The sequence below is a fragment of the Miniopterus natalensis genome, chromosome 12 (genome assembly GCF_054644295.1).
Source record: "Miniopterus natalensis isolate mMinNat1 chromosome 12, mMinNat1.hap1, whole genome shotgun sequence".
NCBI lineage: Eukaryota > Metazoa > Chordata > Mammalia > Chiroptera > Miniopteridae > Miniopterus > Miniopterus natalensis.
The window spans coordinates 57,507,008-57,528,758 of record NC_142092.1 but is presented as its reverse complement, the minus strand read 5'-3'; the positions used below and the strand labels follow the sequence as shown (position 1 = coordinate 57,528,758).

The window sequence follows — 21,751 nt, the reverse complement described above, 5'->3', positions numbered from 1 at the left end:
TGTACAGTAGGAAATATAGAAAATACTCCTTGAATGCTTCCTTTGTGCAATGAACCCTGAGTGCTGGACACCAGGAGGGAGGTGGGCAGTGAAGATCCAGAGAGACCACCAAGCTGCAAACTAAGGCTGACTGCTGCTAGTGCCAGGCTTGGCTGCTTAGCTAGAGGAACAGGACATCCCAAGGCCAGATGTTGCTTGTTTGGGGTTTGTGGATCTTTGAGAGATTTTAAGACAGTCCGCAGCATGAATCAAAACAGGCTATTTGTATGGAAAAGTCACTGGAAGTGGCTTAGATGGGTCTGAAATTTGGGTGGGACAAGTTGTTAGGGAATCGCCAGGGAGGGGTGAACAGTGTTAGCTAGGTTAATGGAAACTCAGATAAGGTGCAGGCCTGCACCTGCAGGGGGCGGGCTCTGCAAAGGAACAATGAATGGTGTCTGCCAGCACTTATGTCTAGGAGAAGGCTGCCCCTCCAGCCCTGCCCTGAAGCCAAACAATTTAGTTCTTCCTGTTCATCCCAGCGCTGGAGCTCAGAGAGTGAGTCTGAGCAAGTCCGTGTGTGGGCCTTTGAAGAGAAATGCCTGGGACTTCAGTAGCCTTCCCTCTCACTGGTCCACAATCCCCACTGTTTTTTACAGCCAGAAGTCATGGGACTTCTCTTCCTGGCACTAGAACTCTGGGCTGGGGGGCCTTGCTCCTCAGAGGGGACCTCCGTAGCCAAGGTATCCCTCCCAATTGTTAACTGCCACGCATGGGTGTGGGACCAGTCCATTCTACCTCTCTGCCGCTCCTACCAGTCTCGATGTGGGTTTTTCTTTATATCCTTAGTTATAGGACTTCTGTTCAGCTAAACTTCAGGGGGCCCTCAGTGATGGTTGTGCTACCACCCCTAGAGCACTCTCAGTCTAATGTTTCCAGGCAATGAAAAATTCATGCTTAACCCAACTACCTGTTCAATGTAAATAAAATGTCCTTTGATCATTTTGTTCCTCACGTAGTTGTGTTCTTCCTGGTCACATTGCAGGCATTAGCTGTGGGCTGCCACCCTCCTTGGAGAATGGCTTTTATTCAGCTGAGGACTTCCATGCAGGCAGCACAGTGACCTACCAGTGCAACAATGGCTACTATTTGTTGGGTGATTCAAGGATGTTCTGTACAGACAATGGGAGCTGGAATGGCATTTCCCCCTCATGCATTGGTGAGATAAATCTTGACAATTGCTGTGTTGATTTATTTAAACTCTATGGGAGACAGTCATCTCAAATTCCTGAAACTCTCTCATGGTACTTTTGTCAACTTCGTCTCATCCCAGTAAGCTCTGGATAAACCATGGAGGCAAAGCAGCTGTCCATAGAGGACAGCTTAAATTTTTACCAGGCTCCATATTAAGAGTATATGTTGTCTTTGTTCTTCTACTTACCCACCTATAAACTAAAGAAATAGTAACTTTTATTGTATATCTGCAATGTGATTATGACTATTTAAATTTTATATAGAAAAGATAGTGTTACACGTTTAGTGATATGTAATGATTTTAAAAATAAAAACAAGTGTTTACTCTCTGCGATCTGTCTTCATTTTAGATGTTGATGAATGTGCTCTCGGGTCAGATTGTAGCAAGTATGCTTCCTGCCTGAACACGAACGGATCCTACACTTGCTTGTGTATCCCACACTACATAGGCGATGGCAAGCACTGCGCAGGTAACTAGTAAATGGTTAATTGACAAGTTTATTTCCTTTCTGTATTCAAGTATATGTTTCTGATGTATGTTATTTGAAAATAAGATGACACTTTCAGCATCAAGGGGGAGTTAGAGAAGAGGAACCAAATTTAAAAAGACACAGAAGTGACAACTAAAGGTGCTTTAAATGTGCCTCTCCCAACCTCCCTATTTCTGAAAAACAAAACTGAGAGCCAACTAAACCATCAGGCTGTTGAAGAAATGCCTGCAGAGTAGGACAGTAAAATGAATTCAGAAATATAACCAGTGGTTTCCACCACCTCCGTCGGAACAAAACAGACGCATTATCACATCTTCATCATCAGGATGTTCCCTCTGCCTCAGCCACACAGAGTGGGGTCATTGGAAATAATGGACCCTTACTTTACCACATCTCTGTATTTTGTGATAACGTTGATAATATTGGCCCTTCTCTCAACCCATAGGAGTCTTTCTACATTTATTTTGAGAAAGCGGCTACCAGAAAACAATAAAGAGAAATTCTCAAAATCAGGTCTTATAATTGCATTGACCTTTTGAGAGCATTTTATTTAAAGCCCTTGGCTTTTTGAATCAATGTATCTTCCCCTTTTGGGAATTCAAGTATTAAAGTCACCTCTGTTACTCAAAAGTTAGCCCCAAATCTCCCTTTAACTTATTTCCCTTCCTAGAAGTGATGACCGACCCCAACTTTGCATGCAGTAGGGGCTTGTGATCTGTAGCCTGTTTGAGATGTGAGGCTGGGGACTTCTAAATGTGCTTTAAACGAGCTTGAGGGAACATCAGTTACTCTTAAAATGTGGGTGTAAGGTTAGGGGAGGTCAAAGGGGCTGAATCCATTTTAAGCCATGCCGTGGCTCCACCACTACCTCCCCAGTAAACAGCTCCTTTTTTGGCCAGATAAATTTTGTATATTTTTTGCTGTTTCAAAATATTATTTAAATGCCTATTAAATATATTGTCTGGTCTAGTCATTCAGTGATCTCTGGCCTTCATGTGTGTCCCTTCAAAAGCCTTTATCTCAGGATATAACTGGTTCCTTACCTGTAGTGGAATTGTTTTGCTGTGAGACCTTGGATGGTTGTGCAAAAGCCACTTACTGTTCCCCCAAAACTGTTTCTCTTTCAAGAACCTATAAAATGTAAGGCTCCCGGAAATCCAGAAAATGGCCACTCCTCTGGTGAGATTTATACGGTGGGTGCCGAAGTCACATTTTCATGTGAGAAAGGCCACCAGCTGATGGGCGCAACCAAACTCACGTGCTTGGAGTCCGGGGAGTGGAGTCATCCGATACCATATTGTGAAGGTGTGTTTAATAAGTTCCCCATGTTTATGGTGTTTGGCGATCCAAGACACTCCAGGGGTAGAAATGTCAAGGATTATATCGCGTCAGTGTTCCTAGCATTTAAAACCCAACTACTAGGCTCCTTTGTAAACGTGACAAGAAAACCTAGAGCTGTCCTTGAACTTGCAGAGATTTTGCCCACACTCACTAAGAACAGCACTGCTGTTTGTTTTCTGTCCTCTAAGCTGTTTCCTGTGGTGCACCAGCTGTTCCAGAAAACGGTGGCATTGATGGATCAGCATTTACCTATGGCAGTAAAGTAACGTATAGGTAAGCGGCTACGATTAAAGTACATTGTAGAAGTTGTGGGTGACCTGCTGGCAGTGATAGTATACTGGGAGAAGGGAGGAAGGATAATCCCAGAGGAGGGTTTTGAATTAATGTGGAATTAATTGAATTGTGTGTAGTATGAAGAAATTGAATCCAGTAATCTATCTAATGGTAGTCATACCTAGAATCCTTAAACCCCTTGACGAGTAACTTGTTTTTGCCACCAGCACCTCCTTGAGAACCTCTGAGAATGGATGCCATGTAAGAAAGCTCTGCGAGCTAATGAATATTCTTGGTTATAAGCTGGAGCTTTGGTTCCAAACCCGGTATTATGGGGACTAATACTAGACCAGATCACTCTCGAGCCGAGAATTTCCTGTTTGGAGCTGCTAATTCCTGGCACAAACTGGAGTCCAGCCAGTTCTTTAAATCTGTCTTCCTGCTGATCATGCCCAAGATTCCTGGGGGGGAAGATGTGCAGTATTGACCCCTGGGAAAAACATCATTTCAAAGCATTATTTCAGTAGGAAAAAGGAACTCTTCCAATATGAATGAATTCTCAGTAGTTTTGGAGGTTTGGGCACAGATAAAATTATGCAAAGTAAAGCACATTATGTTCTGCCCTGTTCCTTTATCTCCGTTAGGTGTAATAAAGGGTATACTCTGGAAGGTGGTCGAGAATCATCCTGTCTTGCTAGCGGTTCTTGGAGCCTCTCTCCTCCTGCATGTGAACCGGTCAAGTGTCCTAGCCCCGAAAACATAAATCACGGGAAATATATTTTGAGTGGGCTCACCTACCTTTCTACTGCATCATATTCCTGTGAGAGTGGGTACAGGTAAGTCCACACACACAGGCCAAGCTTCCTGCAACACCCGTGACTCATTATTTACTCTGTAGGTTTTATTTGCATGTGACTGGCTGATTTTCCATACAGGCTTCTACGTGTAAAAGATACTCTCAAATCGGTATGCTTCCTAAGGCCTAGCTTATAGCAGGTTAGCTTACAGGGAAACATTCCATCTGGGAGCTCTAATTCAGTTGCTATGAACATTTAGACAATAACCATGAAAGCAAAAAGTGCTGTGAAGCCTAAGACAATGCCTGGGTTTTTTGGTAAGACAGTGACTTACCAAGCTTATACTCAACATCATGTGGGATGTTATAAAAAGCATGTCAAGGTAAGGGCCTGGCTCCTTAATACTGTAGGAGAGTAATTTGATTAATGGTGTGTGTACACATGATTAATGGTGTGTGTGCGTGTTTTCAAACAGGAACAATAGAGAGAGTCAGTCTGTGATCAGAAACTTGGCCAACAGGATCTGAAGGGGAACAGATCAGGTGCACAGAACGTGGAATGCGAAGCACAGGCAGGCAGAATCAGGCTGGCAAGCAAAGGTAGATAAGCAATGCAACGGGATGCGAGGGTTGCAAATCAGAGGAAGACCTGGGGTCAGAGTCATGAGCAACACAGTTCAGATCCCAGGCTCAGGGCCAGGACAGCGCCCTCTGACCTCAGTTACCCTGAGCATCTCCTTTATCCTGGGTGTCTGTCTCCTAGCCAGCTGGTTAACCCTTTCTCATCCAAGCAACCTATTCACAAGGCCTGGCATGCCCTACCATACCACCAGTGAGCACAGTTTATTTTGTACCAAGTTATGTTGTTTTAACTCATTCATTTTTTTAAAGGGTCTAGAGGCTGCTCGGGTTTATAAAGCAGTAAAATATGACCAAACTTTATATTTATGTATTCAGATTCTGCAAGAGTCCCCCGTTCTCTTCTAAGCCCTCCCTATTTCATCTCAATAGCAGGACATAAACAGCCAATGAAAGAGGTGTGTCATTCTTTCCCGTAGCTTACAGGGCCCCTCTATCCTTGAATGCTCAGCATCAGGCAGCTGGGACAGAGCGCCACCTACCTGTCAACTTGTCTTCTGTGGAGAGCCACCTGCCATCAAAGATGCTGTCATCACCGGGAGTAACTTTACTTTGGGGAGCACTGTCACTTACACTTGCAAAGAAGGGTGAGTAATCCTGTGCAGTAAGGAGCTCTGGGAGCCGCTGAGGGTGGGGATGCTCCCGAAAGCAGAGATGGGCTCCATTGAACATTAAATTACACTTCCTGCCAGCCAAAGCCAAAGAGAGCTTTATGCTCTTATTTCCTGCCAGCAGAAAGGGAGCGTAGCCCATGTTTTCCTGGAATTAGAGTAATTTATCAAATTAGGCCTCAAGTAACAGACATTGGGCAATGCAGTGGAAAATACTGTTACACTTCAATTAAAGATGCAAAACACCATTAAATAGGCATTTATCCTCTGCAAACTGAAAGGCAGGACTTTAAGTCACAGAAGAAAGATGACATGTCTTCAAGAAAAAATGATCAGATTCAGGCTTTTACATTTTTAATGATCTCATTTAATTCAGACCTGAAATATGAAAAACCAGGAAGCAGATTACAAAGAGCTCAGTGTCTCACTGGATCCTCACGAAAACCCCGTGAGATTTAGAGGAGAAGTCACTCTGGATGGAGACCTGCTTGGGGTCCCAGACAGTACTAAGGGGTAATTGAATCCCAGGTGATCCGACTTTGCCCCCATGCTTCCTCAGTAAATATTTTCATCATTAGTTGTGCTTTCACACTCCAGATTTACCACAGTTGCTTTTCACACAGCTGGAAGCAGCAGCCACCGGAGGGTTCCCATCTTCTGGGTTTGTAAGCTCAGCTCTGTCATTCACTAACTGTGTGGCCTTGGGGAAATTGTATAACCTCTCTGTGCTTCGATTTCCTACATAAAATGAGTTCATTAAAGGTTCATAGTTCTTATGGACAGTGCAAGGAATAAAATGATATAACACTTGGCCTCCCCAGGAAAAACTTAATAAACTCAACAAAAATTGCCATTATGATGATGATTGGAGCACAAATGAGAAGGTACAGTTTCTGTACACTCATAGACGGTGAAGTTCATTTCACCTGGATAGAAGAATGCCCCACTCCTACAGGACTGCCAGCAGGTGGCGACATTTTGTGGCAAATGGTATAAATAGCAGACAACTCTCAAATCTTAAGGCCTTCTGAAGTGAAAAAGAAATCTTTGACATTAAACTGTCAGTGCAGGAGTTAGCTTCTGACAGCCCCATTTCTCCCCAGTGGACTGGCTGATTTAAAAACTGCTTCAGAATAAACTGCACAGGACTGTTAAAGGTTAGTTGTTTTTGTGAAATCTTATCTAATATAAATGTCCCAAATAATTACTAGATATTGACAACTTCTGGGTTTTTTCTTATTAAAAAAGTGAGGTACTGTTACCATATAAAACTAGAAAATAAAAAGGTTATTTTAAGAAATTACCCAAAGATAAATGTTGGTGATCTTTTACTATTTTTCTTCCCAAATTTTTTTTGCATGTATTTTTAGTATTAAAGATCACGCTGTATGTGAGATTTACGTGTTTCTTCTCACAAATCATACATGCCTTTTCATCACTAATCATGCACTTAAGTCATAAGCGTTCTGTGTCTGCCTAAAGTTAAGTCTGTAAGTCAAAAGGGATTTATTAAAAGAAGAATTAAAGGTGATAATGCGAATGACTACAACACATCCGTATATTTGTAGAGGGTTGTACATTTTTCAGAGGACTTTCACATGAATTATCTCATGTGTTCCCTTCTACAATGATGGCGGTTTGGCAAAATAAGTCGTATTCTCACTGTAGAGTTAAAGCATGAAGGTACCGGGTCGCGTTATCTGACATGTGCCTTCTGGTTTAGGCCAGCAGACACTCTGTTGGGAGCTTTTTTTCTCATTGAAAAGATAGAAACCAAATCTGCTCACCTAAATCATAGCCATTAAAGGGTCTGAAGTGCTTTATATACGCATGAAGTACTACATAAATACAGCCTTATTATTTCTGTATTGTCATTATTGTTATATAAAGTGATGACATTTTAATATTATGGGGGAAATTATCTTAAACAGTTGACCAAATTAATAGAAAGTACATGCAGTTCCAAATCACTACCACCTGTATTTTTTCTGAAAGAAAAAAAATCAGTAACTATTAGGAGAGAGTTTACCTTTTCTGAAAGTAAAACTTTCGGTGAGAGGACGTTTCCATTGGCCCCCTTTACCCTGGGCGCTCGGGGGTGGCCTGCTTGCAGCGTTGGCTGACAGACGCTCCAGCCAGCTCAGCCTCAGATCTGCACTTCTCTCTAGGAAACATTGCCTGGGAGAATTAGGAACATCGAGCTGGCCTAGGAAAATTTCCTTCTTCCCTACTCTACAGTTATGTGTTGCTTCCAACTGGTGGACGTCTGGACTGCAGACAGAGTTTTCTGGCTTCCACCAAGATAGTAAACCCCCGCCTAGCTCACTTCCATAAATCAATACTCTTTTGGTCCTGTGGTTAATAAACCACTTAAATAGCTTTCTGCTCTAGTGACATTTTGTCTGGTAAAATCTTAGGAGATTCTAGCCAGAAACCACTTGCAGTTCATCTGTGCCTGCCACACCCTCGCCCGGCAACCTCCCAGCCTGTGCAAGCGCGCACTTCTGGTGCCCGCTGTGGCCTTTTCAGGCTTCATGTTTCACGTGCTGTTTCTAACCATTTGCAGGTCCTCAGAACACCCCAGCTGTCTCACACCCCCGTTTCTTTGCTCGTGTTGCTTTTCTGCCTTGAGTGATTCATTTTCAACTCTCTGACTCAACTCAAAAGCCCTTGCACCTGCGAGGCCTTTCCCCCTCTTCACATTCTTAGGGTAGAATCAGTCATTTCTCCTGCCAGCAGCCGCTTGAGGTGTGAAGGGGCCCGTGTGCACCAGGTAATGGGGGAGATGGGAATGGGGGACAGCCACAGTCGTGTAAACCAGTAAATGCATTGGCATTGCATCTGTGCACTAAGGCAGTAACTCCAGCACATAGCGTGACCCTCAAATTATTTAATGACTAAGTGTTGACTGAGAATCATAAAAAAAAAAATGACTGTAGGTCAGAAAAAGAAATAGTATAGGATCTAAGAAATTATGGCTAATATCAAAAATCCATCCTTTAAATTCATTTATTCAAAATATATATATTTAGTGGTAATTTTCCATTTCATTACAGAACAGCTTTGCTGTGGTTTTCCGTTAGGGAGGAAGAGTTGGTGGAGATTTTCCAGAAGATGAGGGATCAGAGGTCTAACAAAGTCCTGCCAAATGACAAAACACAATGCTTGTGTCCTCAAGAGGCTTTGAGGAATAAGGGAGGTTCTGGAGGCAGATGCTTCTGCCACAGAACAGCTGGTCCTATGAACTAAAGGAAACATTTTATAGATGGCACGGTGGATCCTAATAAATCAGGGATGTCTCAGGTGGTGTCAGTGGACTTCAGCCAGTGACATATGCTAGCAGCATCAAGGGCCCTGTGACTGTAATGATGCGTGGTTCAAAGTGTGCAAAGGATGCAAATTGTGCTATAAAACATCAGGAGCGCCTACGGATGGAATTTGTACCCAGAGCACATCCCACACTGGAGCAGTAGAACCAGACCTTGGATAATGGTTTTCTTAATAATAAAATTACGTTTTTAGCATGTAGTCCTTATATCCCTCCTGGATCCTCTAGGACATAAGCCATCTAAAAATTTATTCGGTTCAGATTCTTATACAAAGAACTGTGCTTATCCAAAGCAATGAATGCAGCAGACCCTAACTGGAGACAGAGCTCAGCTATTGGGGATGTCGGAGAATATTCAGGGGTGATATATGACCATAGGTAGGGTGGATGCACACACCTTTGCTGATGCTCTCAATGTTTCCGATACCTTTCACAAATCTTGCCTGCTAGGGTGAAGGAATTCCAACCTCTCTATAATAGCTGATTTCTTATAAAACTCAAAGGGACCTCAGGAGAATGTTGGCTAACTAATAACCTAAGAATCTTTCCTGAAGGGTGGATCAAATAATTTGTAGTAGTAACAAGGCAATACAGTTTCCACAGGGCACCCACCAATTGCGATCTAACCTACCTCATTTTAAAAAGTGAGGAAGAGAGACAGAGCAATGTCATGAAAAGGTATGTGTTGGAATCCAGTCAACTAAATTCAGATCCTAACTCTGCTGCCTGCAGCTGTGTGACTCTAAACCTGTCTAAATAACCATTCACTTATCTGTAAAATGAAGAAATTAGTATGTCTGAACAGAATTAAATTAGGTGCCCAATTATTTTTGCTCCCCTCACCCATCATTGACATCCAAATGACAGACTGATCACCTTTCCCTTCAGTAAGAAAGTGAGAATAAAGGTGAGAATGACTCAGATATAATTATTCTAATATTGCATATCCTACTGTTTTGTTCTACTTCATTGAGAGAGCACTTGAGAGTAATTTAACATTTTGCAAGCTATCAGTGTGTCACATATGGGCAACCACCTTGTGCATAAAGACTGAGAGTTATTAAGCATAATTTATTCATACTGGTTGAATGGCAGAGCCATAAGCAGAACAGCTTTTAATGCTAACCACATGGTTAAGGAGACTAAAATTATAATCGCTGCTTTAAAGTTCATTGAATATAAGTAAGTGTGTGATTGTGAGCTATATGTAGGCTACATATGGCTCATAAGACATTGTTTCAAAGACTAGTGATAAAGTCAGCCAACTGAAACCATCTAAAAACAGATGAAGCTCCAATTTTGAATTGAATCAAACAGGGCTATAGCTTACTCCTCATTTTTATTTTTTTTTAAATGTGTCACAATTTTTAGAGTTCCTTAAATCACAGTAATCTTTAATCCACTTCCATTTCTGAAAGAGCATGAATATTAAAATCAAGATATACTTCTATATCCCAATTAAAAGTCATGTTATCAGTAAGCTCAATAGGAAATATTATTTTTAAAGAATAAAAGTAAAGTTACTGTTGGACAGATAATAAAAATGAAAGCAGAATAGCCTGGCCAGTGTGGCTCAGCGGTAGAGCATCGACCTAGGATCCAGGAGATCATGGTTCAATTCCTGGTCAGGGCACATGCTCGGGTTTTGGGCTCCATCCCCAGCAGGGGGCGTGCAGGAAGCAGCTGATGGATTATGTTTCTCACTCATCATTGCTGTTTCTATCTCTCTTCCTGTCCCTTCCTCTGTCTGAAATCAATAAAAACATATTTAAAAATGAAAATAAAAAAATAAAAGCAGAATAAAGAGATACAAACATCAAATATCATCCCTATTGTTTCTTTCCCCCAATCTCATAGCTACACCCTTGCCGGACCGGACACCATTGAATGCCTGGCCAGTGGCAAGTGGAGTGGCAGTAGCCAGCAGTGCCTGGCTGTCTCCTGTGATGAGCCCCCCCACGTGGAACACGCCTCTCCAGAGACTGCCCATCGGTTATTTGGAGACATTGCGTTCTACTACTGTGCGGACGGCTACAGCCTGGCAGACAATTCACAGCTCCTCTGCAATGCGCAGGGCAAGTGGGTGCCTCCAGAAGGTCAGGCCATGCCCCGTTGTATAGCTCACTTCTGTGAAAAACCCCCATCCGTTTCCTACAGCATCTTGGAATCTGTGAGCAAAGCAAAATTTGCAGCAGGCTCAGTTGTGAGCTTCAAATGCATGGAAGGTTTTGTACTGAACACCTCAGCAAAGATTGAATGTATGAGAGGTGGGGAGTGGGACCCTTCCCCCATGTCCATCCAGTGCATCCCCGTGCGGTGTGGAGAGCCACCGAGCATCATGAATGGCTATGCAAGTGGATCCAACTACAGTTTTGGGGCTATGGTGGCTTACAGCTGCAACAGGGGCTTCTACATCAAAGGGGAGAAGAGGAGCACCTGCGAAGCCACAGGACACTGGAGCAGCCCCCTACCCACCTGCCACCCTGTGTCTTGCAATGAGCCACCTAAGGTTGAGAATGGCTTTCTGGAGGTAAGAGACCAATTGGTCCATGGTTTCCATCACTCTCAGGACCAACCAGTGTGGCTGACCTGGGACTCAAAAGCAGGGCCAGTGAATAGATGAATTGTTGAGAAACAAGCAGCTAAAGCTATAGGTAGTGAATATTGAAGAAAATGTTGTAGGGGTATGAATCCTTTTACTATACTAGCTTTCCATATTCCACTAATATGTAGACGTTTGAAGCTCTTTGTAGCAATATCTTAGCCCTAACTATTGTTAGAATAAAGCAATTTTAATAAAAATACTATTTTGCTTTATAGAAGTTATTCTAAGATGGATGTATATTTTATTTTATAGAAATAAATTAAGGTCTAAATAAATCTATTATCATTTCTAGTTTTTAGACAAAAGATTGGATTAAACCATGTATTTGCTATTTGCAGCCTTGTTTCCATGGGTGTAAAGATAATTTTACCATGATGGACAAAGGGTTAAGTTAGACCCACGCATGTCCTGCCTTCACACTAATATGTGTCTTCACACTAAAATGGAGTAAGCCAAACCAATGGAGTAAGTCCATCAAGAAAACAGGAATGGAAAGTCATTCCTGCAAACCAAGGGCCATTTTAAATAAACAATATTCTAATTGAACACTTTAAAAATCAACACGTACATAGTAACTTTTCTCCTTTACATTCAAAAACAACAGTAAAAGCCATTTATTTAAGGTTTTTGCTCCAGTGTATTAGATTCCTGTTGGGAGAGGATTATAGTAAATGTAAAGAGGCTTTCTTCATTCATTCACTTAACAAATATTTCTGACGCATGTGGGGTACCCAGGCAGTAAGTAAGCAAGCGAAACAAATAGTTATGTCCAAAAACCAAGAAGTTCATTACAGCATGGAAGCTGGGCTTCATCTTTACCACTAACAGAGACTCACAGTAATCTTTTAAAGGTTTCATACCTAACTCATCTTTCGTACCACCTAAAGCCCTGTTATTATACATTTATTTATTTGAATTTTGAGGTCAGGAATATTAAGTATTCCATTTAAAAAGTTGACTAGTGTTTCTTATTCCCCTTCTTTATGGTTCTGCAGCAGTTTTTTAAAAGTCTATTAAAGAGGGAACACCAAACTCTGACAGTACTCTTAGGACCTTATCCATGAAAAATATTTTATTGGCTTTTTAAATTAACTAAATTAACAAATAAAGCATGTTTGTGTACGCATTTCCTTTTTTTGTGATTAAAACAACAAATATAGCAGTGCTTCGGTCAACAAGATTTTTTTGAACTTATCAAGTAACTAATAATTTTCAGTATTGCTCTATCAATTCATCCATTGATTTAGAGACTTTTACTTACCTTATACTTATGGGCTTAACCCTGTGGTAAACACATCTGCCGTGGTGATGACCTAATGTGACTTGCTACTGTCCTTTGAACTTATTTTAAAAATAGCACTTGGACCTATTGGGAAAAAACCATAAATCCTATTTGCTTATGTCTTAGTTGATTCATTTCTACTCTTCCATGTATTTAGTTAATCATATTATCTGTTATACAAATTGTACTTAACCATCTCTCCCTGTCATGCAGCATTCCACCGGCAGGATCTTTGAGAGCGAGGTGAGGTATCGGTGTAACCCAGGATATAAGTCAGTTGGAAGTCCTGTATTTGTCTGCCAAGCCAATCGCCACTGGCACAGTGATGCCCCTCTGTCGTGCGTCCCTCTCAACTGTGGAAGACCTCCTTCCATCCAGAATGGCTACACGAAAGGGGAAAATTTTGAAGTAGGGTCCAAAGTTCAGTTTTTCTGTAATGAAGGTTATGAGCTTATTGGCGATAACTCTTGGACGTGCCAGAAGTCTGGAAAATGGAGTAAGCCAAACCAAAAGTGTGTGCCCACCAAGTGCCCAGATCCACCCCTCCTGGAAAACCAGCTCGTGCTAAAAGAGTTGACGACTGAGGTGGGAGTGGTGCTGTTCTCGTGCAAGGAAGGGCATGTCCTACAGGGCCCCTCTGTCCTGAAATGCTTGCCATCCCAGCAGTGGAATGATTCTTTTCCTGTTTGTAAGATGGTTCTTTGCCTCCCACCTCCCCTAATTTCCTTCGGTGTCCCTGCTCCTGCTTCTGCTCTTCATTTTGGAAGTGCTGTCAAGTATTCCTGCGTGGATGGGTTTTTCCTAAGAGGAGATTCTACCACCTTCTGCCAAGCTGATGGTACCTGGAGCTCTCCACTGCCAGAATGTGTCCCAGTGGAATGCCCCCAACCTGAGGAAATCCTCAATGGCATCATCGATGTGCATGGTCTTGCCTATCTCAGCACAGCTCTCTATACCTGCAAGCCAGGCTTTGAGTTGGTGGGAAATACTACCATCCTTTGTGGAGAAAATGGTCACTGGCTTGGAGGCAAACCAACATGTAAACCCATTGAGTGTCCAAAGCCCAAGGAGATTTTGAATGGCCAATTCTCTCACACAAACCTACACTCTGGACAAACTATTACATACTCTTGTGACCAAGGCTTCAGGCTCGAAGGTCCCAAAACCTTGACCTGTTTAGAGACAGGTCATTGGGATGTAGATGTCCCATCTTGCAATGCCATCCACTGTGATCCCCCACAACCCATTGACAATGGCTTTGTAGAAGGTGCAGATTACAGCTATGGTTCCATGGTCATCTACAGCTGCTTTCCTGGGTTCCAGATGGCTGGTCATGCCATGCATACCTGTGAAGAGTCAGGATGGTCAAGCTCCATCCCAACATGTGTACCCATAGACTGTGGTCTCCCTCCTCAAACAGATTTTGGAGACTATACTAAGGTCAGAGATGATCAGGGATATTTTGACCAAGAGGAAGACATGATGGAAGTTCCATATCTGACTCCTCACCCTCATCATTATCTGGAAACGGTGGCTAAAACCTGGGAAAACTCAACTCCTGCTACACCTTCAGCAAGCTTTCTACATGGCAGCATGGTTTCGTACACCTGTGATCCAGGATATGAACTTTTGGGGAACCCTGTGCTAATCTGCCAGGAAGATGGAACTTGGAATGGCAGTGCACCATCCTGCATTTCAATTGAATGTGACTTGCCTATTGCTCCTGAAAATGGCCTTTTGCATGTTACAGAGACTACCATGGGCAGTGCTGTACAGTATAGCTGCAAACCTGGACACATTCTGGTGGGCTCCAACATAAGACTGTGTTTACAGAATAAAGAGTGGAGTGGTGCTTCCCCACACTGTGAGACCATTGCATGCAAAAAACCAAATCCACTTACAAATGGCTCCATCAAAGGAAACAACTATACATACCTGAGCGTGTTGTACTATGAGTGTGATCCTGGGTATGTGTTGAATGGCACTGAGAGGAGAACATGCCAAGAAAATAAAAATTGGGATGGGCATGAGCCAGTTTGCATTCCTGTGGCCTGTGGTTCACCCCCAGTCTTAGCCAATGGCCAGGTGAGAGGAGATGAGTACACATTCCAAAAAGAGATTGAGTATACTTGCAATGTAGGTTTCTTACTTGAGGGAGCCAGGAGTCGTGTTTGTCTTGCCAATGGAAGTTGGAGTGGAGCCACTCCCATCTGTGTGCCTGTTAAATGTGCCACCCCACCAGAGGTGGCAAATGGGGTGATGGATGGCCTGGAGTACGGCTTTGGGAAGGAAGTGGTGTTCCATTGTCAGGAGGGCTACGTGTTGCAGGGTGCTCCAAAACTCACCTGTCAGTCAGATGGGAACTGGGATGCAGAGTTTCCTCTCTGTAAACCAGTCAGCTGTGGACCTCCTGAAGATCTTTCCCATGGCTTCCCTAATGGCTTTTCCTTTTATCATGGGGGCCATATACAGTATCAGTGCCTTTCAGGTTATAAGCTCCATGGAAGTCCTTCACGAAGGTGTCTCTCCAATGGCTCCTGGAGTGGCAGCCCACCCTCCTGCCTGCCTTGCAGGTGTTTCTCACCAGTAATTCAAAGTGGAACTGTCAACGGGACAGATTTTGGTTGTGGGAAGACAGTTCAGATTCAGTGCTTCAAAGGCTTCAAGCTCCTGGGACCTTCTGAAATCACCTGTGAAGCCAATGGCCAGTGGAACTCTGGCTTCCCGCGCTGTGAACACATGTCTTGCGGCTCTCTCCCAACAGTACCAAATGCATTCGTCAGTGAGAGTGACTCTTCGGAGGAAAATGTGGTAACTTACAGCTGCAGACCTGGGTATGTCATCCAGGGAAGCTCAGATCTGATTTGTACTGAGAAAGGGATGTGGAGCCAGCCTTATCCAGTTTGTCAGCCCCTGTCCTGTGGACCGCCACCGTCTGTTGCCAATGCAGTGGCAACTGGAGAGGCACACACCTATGAAAGTAAAGTGAAACTCAGGTAAGACCTTGGCTCTAAGTCTCCAATGGATGCAGGCAAGAGAGTTGTAAAATGAAAAGTGATTGGTCAGAATTACTTAATAGATAAACAGATCACTCCAAGTTTGCAGAACCTCCGACTCCTACTTAGGCTGTAATTTGTGAAAAGAAAAAAACACACCCACCTAATAAATGTTAGCTAATTAAATGATTTAACTCTAGGTCCAGATTCTCTGAGTAGAAGTCAGCTCTCTGGTGTCAGTTTCATCACCTACAAATGAGCTTTATAAAGATAAAACTAGGACCCACTCATAGAGTTGACTTGAATATTAAGTGGGTTAATACTCTAGCACTTAGAACAGTGACTGGAATTTAGTAAGTAAACATTTGCTGAATAAATAAATGCAAAATTTTTAAATCATAGTTTTAGAGCCATGTTGATTTGAATTTGAACAGCCACACTGCTGTTGCATTACAGTACCTAATAATCAGGATTAAAAGAAGTACCCTATGTAAAGAATCTAGAACAGTGCTGTGCACAAGGTAGATACCTAATAAATATTAATTCTTGCTAGTGTTGGAGTCTACTTTGGACTTTGTCTAGAATTTCTTGAACTGTTAGCTGGGTTTTGTTTTTGTTTTTAATCCTCACCGAAGGGTATGCTGAAAGAGAGAGAGAGAGAGAGAGAGAGAAACATCGATGTGAGGGAGAAACATCGATCAGTTGCCTTCCAATACGTGCCCCAACCTGAGGTCAAACCCGCAACCCAGGTATGTGCTCTAACCAGGAGTCGAACCAGCAACCTTTTGGTGCAGGGACAGTGCTCAACCAATTGAGCTACTCCAGCCGGGCAGACTGTTAGCTGTTTTAGAATAAAAATGAATTCAGTAATGATATCATCCACAATGGAGGTCAATAACAACATTTCCGGCAACTTTAATCTTGGCTCATCCTTAATGTGGATAACAAAGGATTGACCTGGTTATCGTATTGGTGTTTTTACATGGCAGTGCCATCTACCTGATGCTTGAATCAATTTTGATATAGCACATAAAATACCTCCTGAGCCTTATAGCAGCTTCTTAAATCCAGGAACAGATCACCAACTACATAGTCCTCTTTAAGGCACTTATTTTTCCTTTTCTGTTGCAGATGTCTGGAAGGTTATGTGATGGACACAGAGATAGATACATTCACCTGTCAGGAAGATGGCCGTTGGTTCCCTGAGAGCATCTCCTGTAGTCCTAAAAACTGTTCTTTGCCAGCAAACATAACACATATACTTGTTCATGGGGATGATTTCAGTGTGAATCAGCAAGTGTCTGTGTCATGTGCAGGAGGCTACACCTATGAGGGAGTTAACATATCCACGTGTCAGGTAAGGTTCTCTGTCTTCATTAGAACACTTGAGTATAACTAGTGGATGTATATCCACACAGACAGTATCTTATATCCTAAAAAGAAAAAATACATGCCTCATGTCAAGGGATTTGAGAAGTTTTTTGGTAGAAATATAAAAAAAATATATCTTTCTTTCCAATATTCCTGTTTTTAAACTATGAAAGTGCCAAGGATAGGTGAAAAGCAGCAAAGTTAGATAAAATATTAAAATATCTGTAACAAGATATTTATGAAAAATTAACCATATGATCATCTGGTCTACACATAGATGCTCAAAAGAGTCTATGTATCAAAATGATTCCTGCCCGGCTGGTGTGGCTCAGTTAGTTGAGCATGATCGCCCTGTGCACCAAAGCGTTGTAGGTTCGATTCCCTGTCAGGGCACACACCCAGGTTGAGGGCTTGATTCCAACTAGAGGTATGCAGGAGGCAGCCCATCAATGATTCTCTCTCTCCCTCTCACTTCCTCTCTCTGAAGTTAATTTAAAAAAACATATATAAAAAAATAAAAAAGAAATGAGCCCTGATGATTCCAAATGTTTCCAGTTTTAGTACAAAGTAGAATCAGGGGGGAGGGGTGGGGATGGTTGATTATGATGCAGAATACTTGTATCAACCACGCAGTCCTCATGCATCATAATGAAAACATACTTCTTGGTGTTACTGGGTTTTTTAATGGGTTTTATCAGGAAGAAAATACTTGTTTTGTGTGTTTAAGAAATGTCCAAATTTGTTTAGCATTGACTCTAAAGCCTGTATAATAATTAATGTGTTTTTTTAAGGCCACAGATAGCAAGTAGCAGACATAGGACCAAATTCTAGGTCCTTTTGACTATCATCTTGGAGATTCTTCGCTATACAATCAATATTTACATATTCTTTATTTTACAATTTAACTCCTAAATATAACTTATACTTTGTTACTTGTTACTTAGCTTGATGGCACCTGGGAGCCACCGTTTTCTGATGAACTGTGCAGTCTGGTTTCTTGTGGGGAACCTGAAAGTCCAGAATATGGATTTGTGGTTGGCAGTATATACAGCTTTGGAAGCACTGTTATTTATCAGTGTGAACCTGGCTATGAATTAGAGGTAAGTGAACAAACTGTTTAACCAGAACTAATTTGTTTTTCTAGTCTACTTGGCAACATTTTTAGTATTAGCACTGATTTGTTTCACTGATTTTGGTCCTAAAATATTCTTTTGTACTTTGCTGCCTTTTACCGTAATACTTTACAAGAAATATTTAAGGTGACTTACAATTTTAAAAAGCAAAATAAGTCTCGAATTACAAAGATCAAAGCCATGAAAAGGAAGAAGCTAGTAGGCCAACCAGCCACAAGACTGATGCTGTTACTTCCACTGGCCAGGTAAGCCCGAGTTCCAGCCTCCTGCCGGTCATATGCTGCAACAAGGCAGTCCATCTGTCACCTTGGGGAGGCGACCACAGGGATTTACTTATGCAAAGCTAGGATTTCCTCAAGCACCGGGCTCAAGTACCTAGTCAGATTCTTGATTGCGATGCCAGGTTCCCACATCGCAGATCTGGCCTGAAAAATTCTCATAGCAGTTCTAACCAAGTACCAAGTTAGGTCTCAAGACCACTCCTGGTCTGTAATATTAAAACCCATTCAGCAGCACCTAGGTCTCCCTATTTACTTTGGTGGGAAGGTTGCGATCAATTTTGCCGAAAGCATGACAATATCATCAAACTTGGAAATGTAAGAAATCTGTCTTACGTTACATAATGTTTCATCTGGTTTCTCAGGAAACTTTTCTTCCCTGTTTTTATTGTCATAGTGGCATTTAAATGCAAGTTTTCACAAGTATTTGTTGCCAGTGGTCTGTTAAATCTGCATAGTGCATTCCGTTTTCTGACCACACAATCAAAGAATTGTCAAAAGATAAGGCTATGAACACTGGAACTAGCCTTATATGGATCTTGTTCAAATTCTTCAAAAGACTGAAAAAAATAAAAGAAAGAGAATAATAATATAACAGTCAATTGCCATTGACTTTATAACCCAGGTGTTCTTCACGTGAGAGTACTAATCTTACAATTTGTTAAGAAAAAAAAAAAGGTATAAGGTTTAAACAAATATGTAGCAAACTGATGGGTCATTAAATTTGAAAAAGTAGATAATTTGCTGTAAATATTTTTGGAAACATCCTGGTGTTAACTACGAAATAGAGAGAGGTGCTATAACAATTGTTCTCACTCCGAGTTACATATTTGAATTACCTAAGAAACTTAAAAAATACATTAATGTTCAATTACTTGCAGGAATATCTGATTCCAGGTCTGGGACAAGAAATGTAAAAGATTATCCTAGAAAATCTTGTCATATGAGACAGGAGAGAACCTATCAAAGGCTACATGTTACAAAGACTGAGGAGCCAACTGAACAAGGCTCCCGCAGGCCAAAAGGAGACCCTTTTAGTATCCATAAGGGTAATAACTTCAACAGCCTGAAACACATCAAAAGTGTCGGGAATAACACTAGACTTATAATAATGTTAAAATTTTTATTTGGTAATGAACAAACTCATTATTTTGGTAACAGAATTGTGTTTTTAATGCTACCTAGACTGCTGGATAACCAAAGAGTAGATGAAGGGGAAGTTCCCCTTTAGAGAAATATTCCAGGTAATAAATTATAGAATATAAATCCCAGAATTTGCAGCTCATATGAATTCATGGGTTTAGGTTATCATCATCATAGCTGCTGATGTCAGAAAAAAAGTAGAAGCTACCAGACATTATGTGCCTCCTGATGGATAAACACACCATGGAAAAATCTTGCCAAGAAAAAAAGAGAAAAATTGAATTTGAACCTTATCAAGGCTCTAAATTTAACAACCAGTATTAGTGGCAGAGGAACAAGTTAAGTGACACCATGCTGAAGCAAGCAGGGAACATTCTGTCTGTGGAAATATCTCCAGAACAAATGACCTAATTTCCTGTTTTCTGAAACAAATCAATTGACAGGGTACGAGGGAAGGAAATGGAGAAGCAACCTATAGAATTAAAGGGGTATATAAGAGATATATAAACCATGTGGACCTTCTTTTGGTCTGAATTCAAGTGAACTGTAAAAAAAAAAAATTATAAGATTTATGCACCCTAGCAAGTTTTGTTCAGTGGTTAGAGCATCGCCCTGTGGACTGAAAAGTCCCGGGTTCGATTCCAGCCAAGGCAACCAATCAGTGTGTCTCTCTCATATCAGTGTTTCTTCTACTCTCTCTGAAAAGCAATGGGAAAAATATCCTCAGGTGAGGATTTTTTTTATTATTATAACATTTATGCAACAATTGGAAATTTGAACAGTAATTGAACATTTTATTACTACTCAGGAATCACTACTTTATGATAGGATGATGTTATTGTTACAATTTTTAAGGGCCCTTATATTTGAGAGATGCATACTGAAATGATTATTATTAAATGACTCGATACTTGGGATCTGCTTCTAAATAATGTAGGCTCATGGGAAAGAGGTGGGGCTTAGATTAAACAAGCTTGGCCTTGAGTCTGTGCGAGCTGGGTGATGGCTACATGGGAGTATGTTATACCGTTCTTTCTACTGTTACATTTTTCATGTTTGAATTTTTCTATAAGGCCTAGTTTTTAAAAATGCAAATGACTGTTCTCAATCCAGACTAATTAATTCATTGTCTCTGTTGGTTAGATCTAGGGCAGCAGTATCTTATTAAAAGTTCCCAGTTGATTCTAGAGTTTAACCAGGACTGAGAATCACTGCCCTGATACATTTCTGTGTTTGTCAAAGTGTGATTCAAGAGCCACTTGCTTGAGAATCATCTGGGAAGTTATAAAAAGGAGTTCTATTCCTAGGCCAAGACCTTCTGAACAGAATAGGATCTGGGGATTTGTGTTTCTAACAAAGACCCTAGACACCAAAGGTCAGTGGAAGGGAGAATGGTTAAGATTGGGAACTTGGTCCTGGCAGACCTCTGTTACAGGCTCTTCACTCTTGCTGGATAAAGATGCTTGCGAGCCACCTGAACATCTCTGAGCCTCTGTTTCATCCTGCCTATGGTAGAAATGCAATAACCACTTTTGCAAAGTTACTGAAAGGGGTGGAGATAAAAGAAATAAAGTGGTGAACATGGTCCTTCATACTTTGTCTGAGTTCATTATAGGGTAGTTATTATTATCACTTGCTGTATTTTTATAACTTTTTTGAGCTATCTATACATCAAAATTTTTACTGCATGTGCAATCTTCTTGAAATAAAATTACTACAGGCAACTGGGGAATAAATGAAAATACAGAACCCCAAAATGGGATAGTCATGTTACAAAATCATTCCTAGTGGTTGCTATAAAGTGGTTGCTATGGTTCTAAAACTTAATATAACTATCTAACCCAGTTGTTGACTAAGCAGATACATTGGGTCAAAAATAATAACTTAATGCTGATCTAGATCTAAAACTCCAGCTTAATTCATCAAAAACAAGATATGAACAGAAACAGAGAAAAAGAAAGACAGAAAAGCATGATAAAATTTGCAACTTACTGAGGAAGGAGCCAACAGATGGTGTTTGATATTTTATATCAATAGTTACAGAAAATAGATTTATTTGAGTTTAAATAAAACTCAAACATAGTCAAATGGCATAAAATCAACATAGTCAAAACAGAATATTATTATTCAAATCACTAGAGGAAAGAGTACAAGGAAAGATAGTAATGGGAAAAATACTAAACTATTAATTAAAGTTAACAACTTGAGTATAGTCTACTTTGAAAGAACCC

The 21,751-nt window shown here is 41.2% G+C and overlaps 1 protein-coding gene across 1 annotated transcript in view; it reads left to right on the top strand.

Annotated features, from left to right (window-relative positions):
- The window catches only part of SVEP1 (sushi, von Willebrand factor type A, EGF and pentraxin domain containing 1), a 127,103-nt gene that overhangs the window by 90,213 nt on the left and 15,139 nt on the right, over window positions 1-21,751 (top strand). The window contains exons 31-40 of the mRNA XM_016213672.2: window positions 1,025-1,198; window positions 1,584-1,703; window positions 2,853-3,029; window positions 3,254-3,338; window positions 3,983-4,174; window positions 5,193-5,360; window positions 10,570-11,242; window positions 12,813-15,595; window positions 16,727-16,952; window positions 17,911-18,066. Of these exons, the coding sequence (XP_016069158.2) occupies window positions 1,025-1,198; window positions 1,584-1,703; window positions 2,853-3,029; window positions 3,254-3,338; window positions 3,983-4,174; window positions 5,193-5,360; window positions 10,570-11,242; window positions 12,813-15,595; window positions 16,727-16,952; window positions 17,911-18,066 (4,754 nt within the window). The remainder of the gene's footprint in view (window positions 1-1,024; window positions 1,199-1,583; window positions 1,704-2,852; window positions 3,030-3,253; window positions 3,339-3,982; window positions 4,175-5,192; window positions 5,361-10,569; window positions 11,243-12,812; window positions 15,596-16,726; window positions 16,953-17,910; window positions 18,067-21,751) is intronic.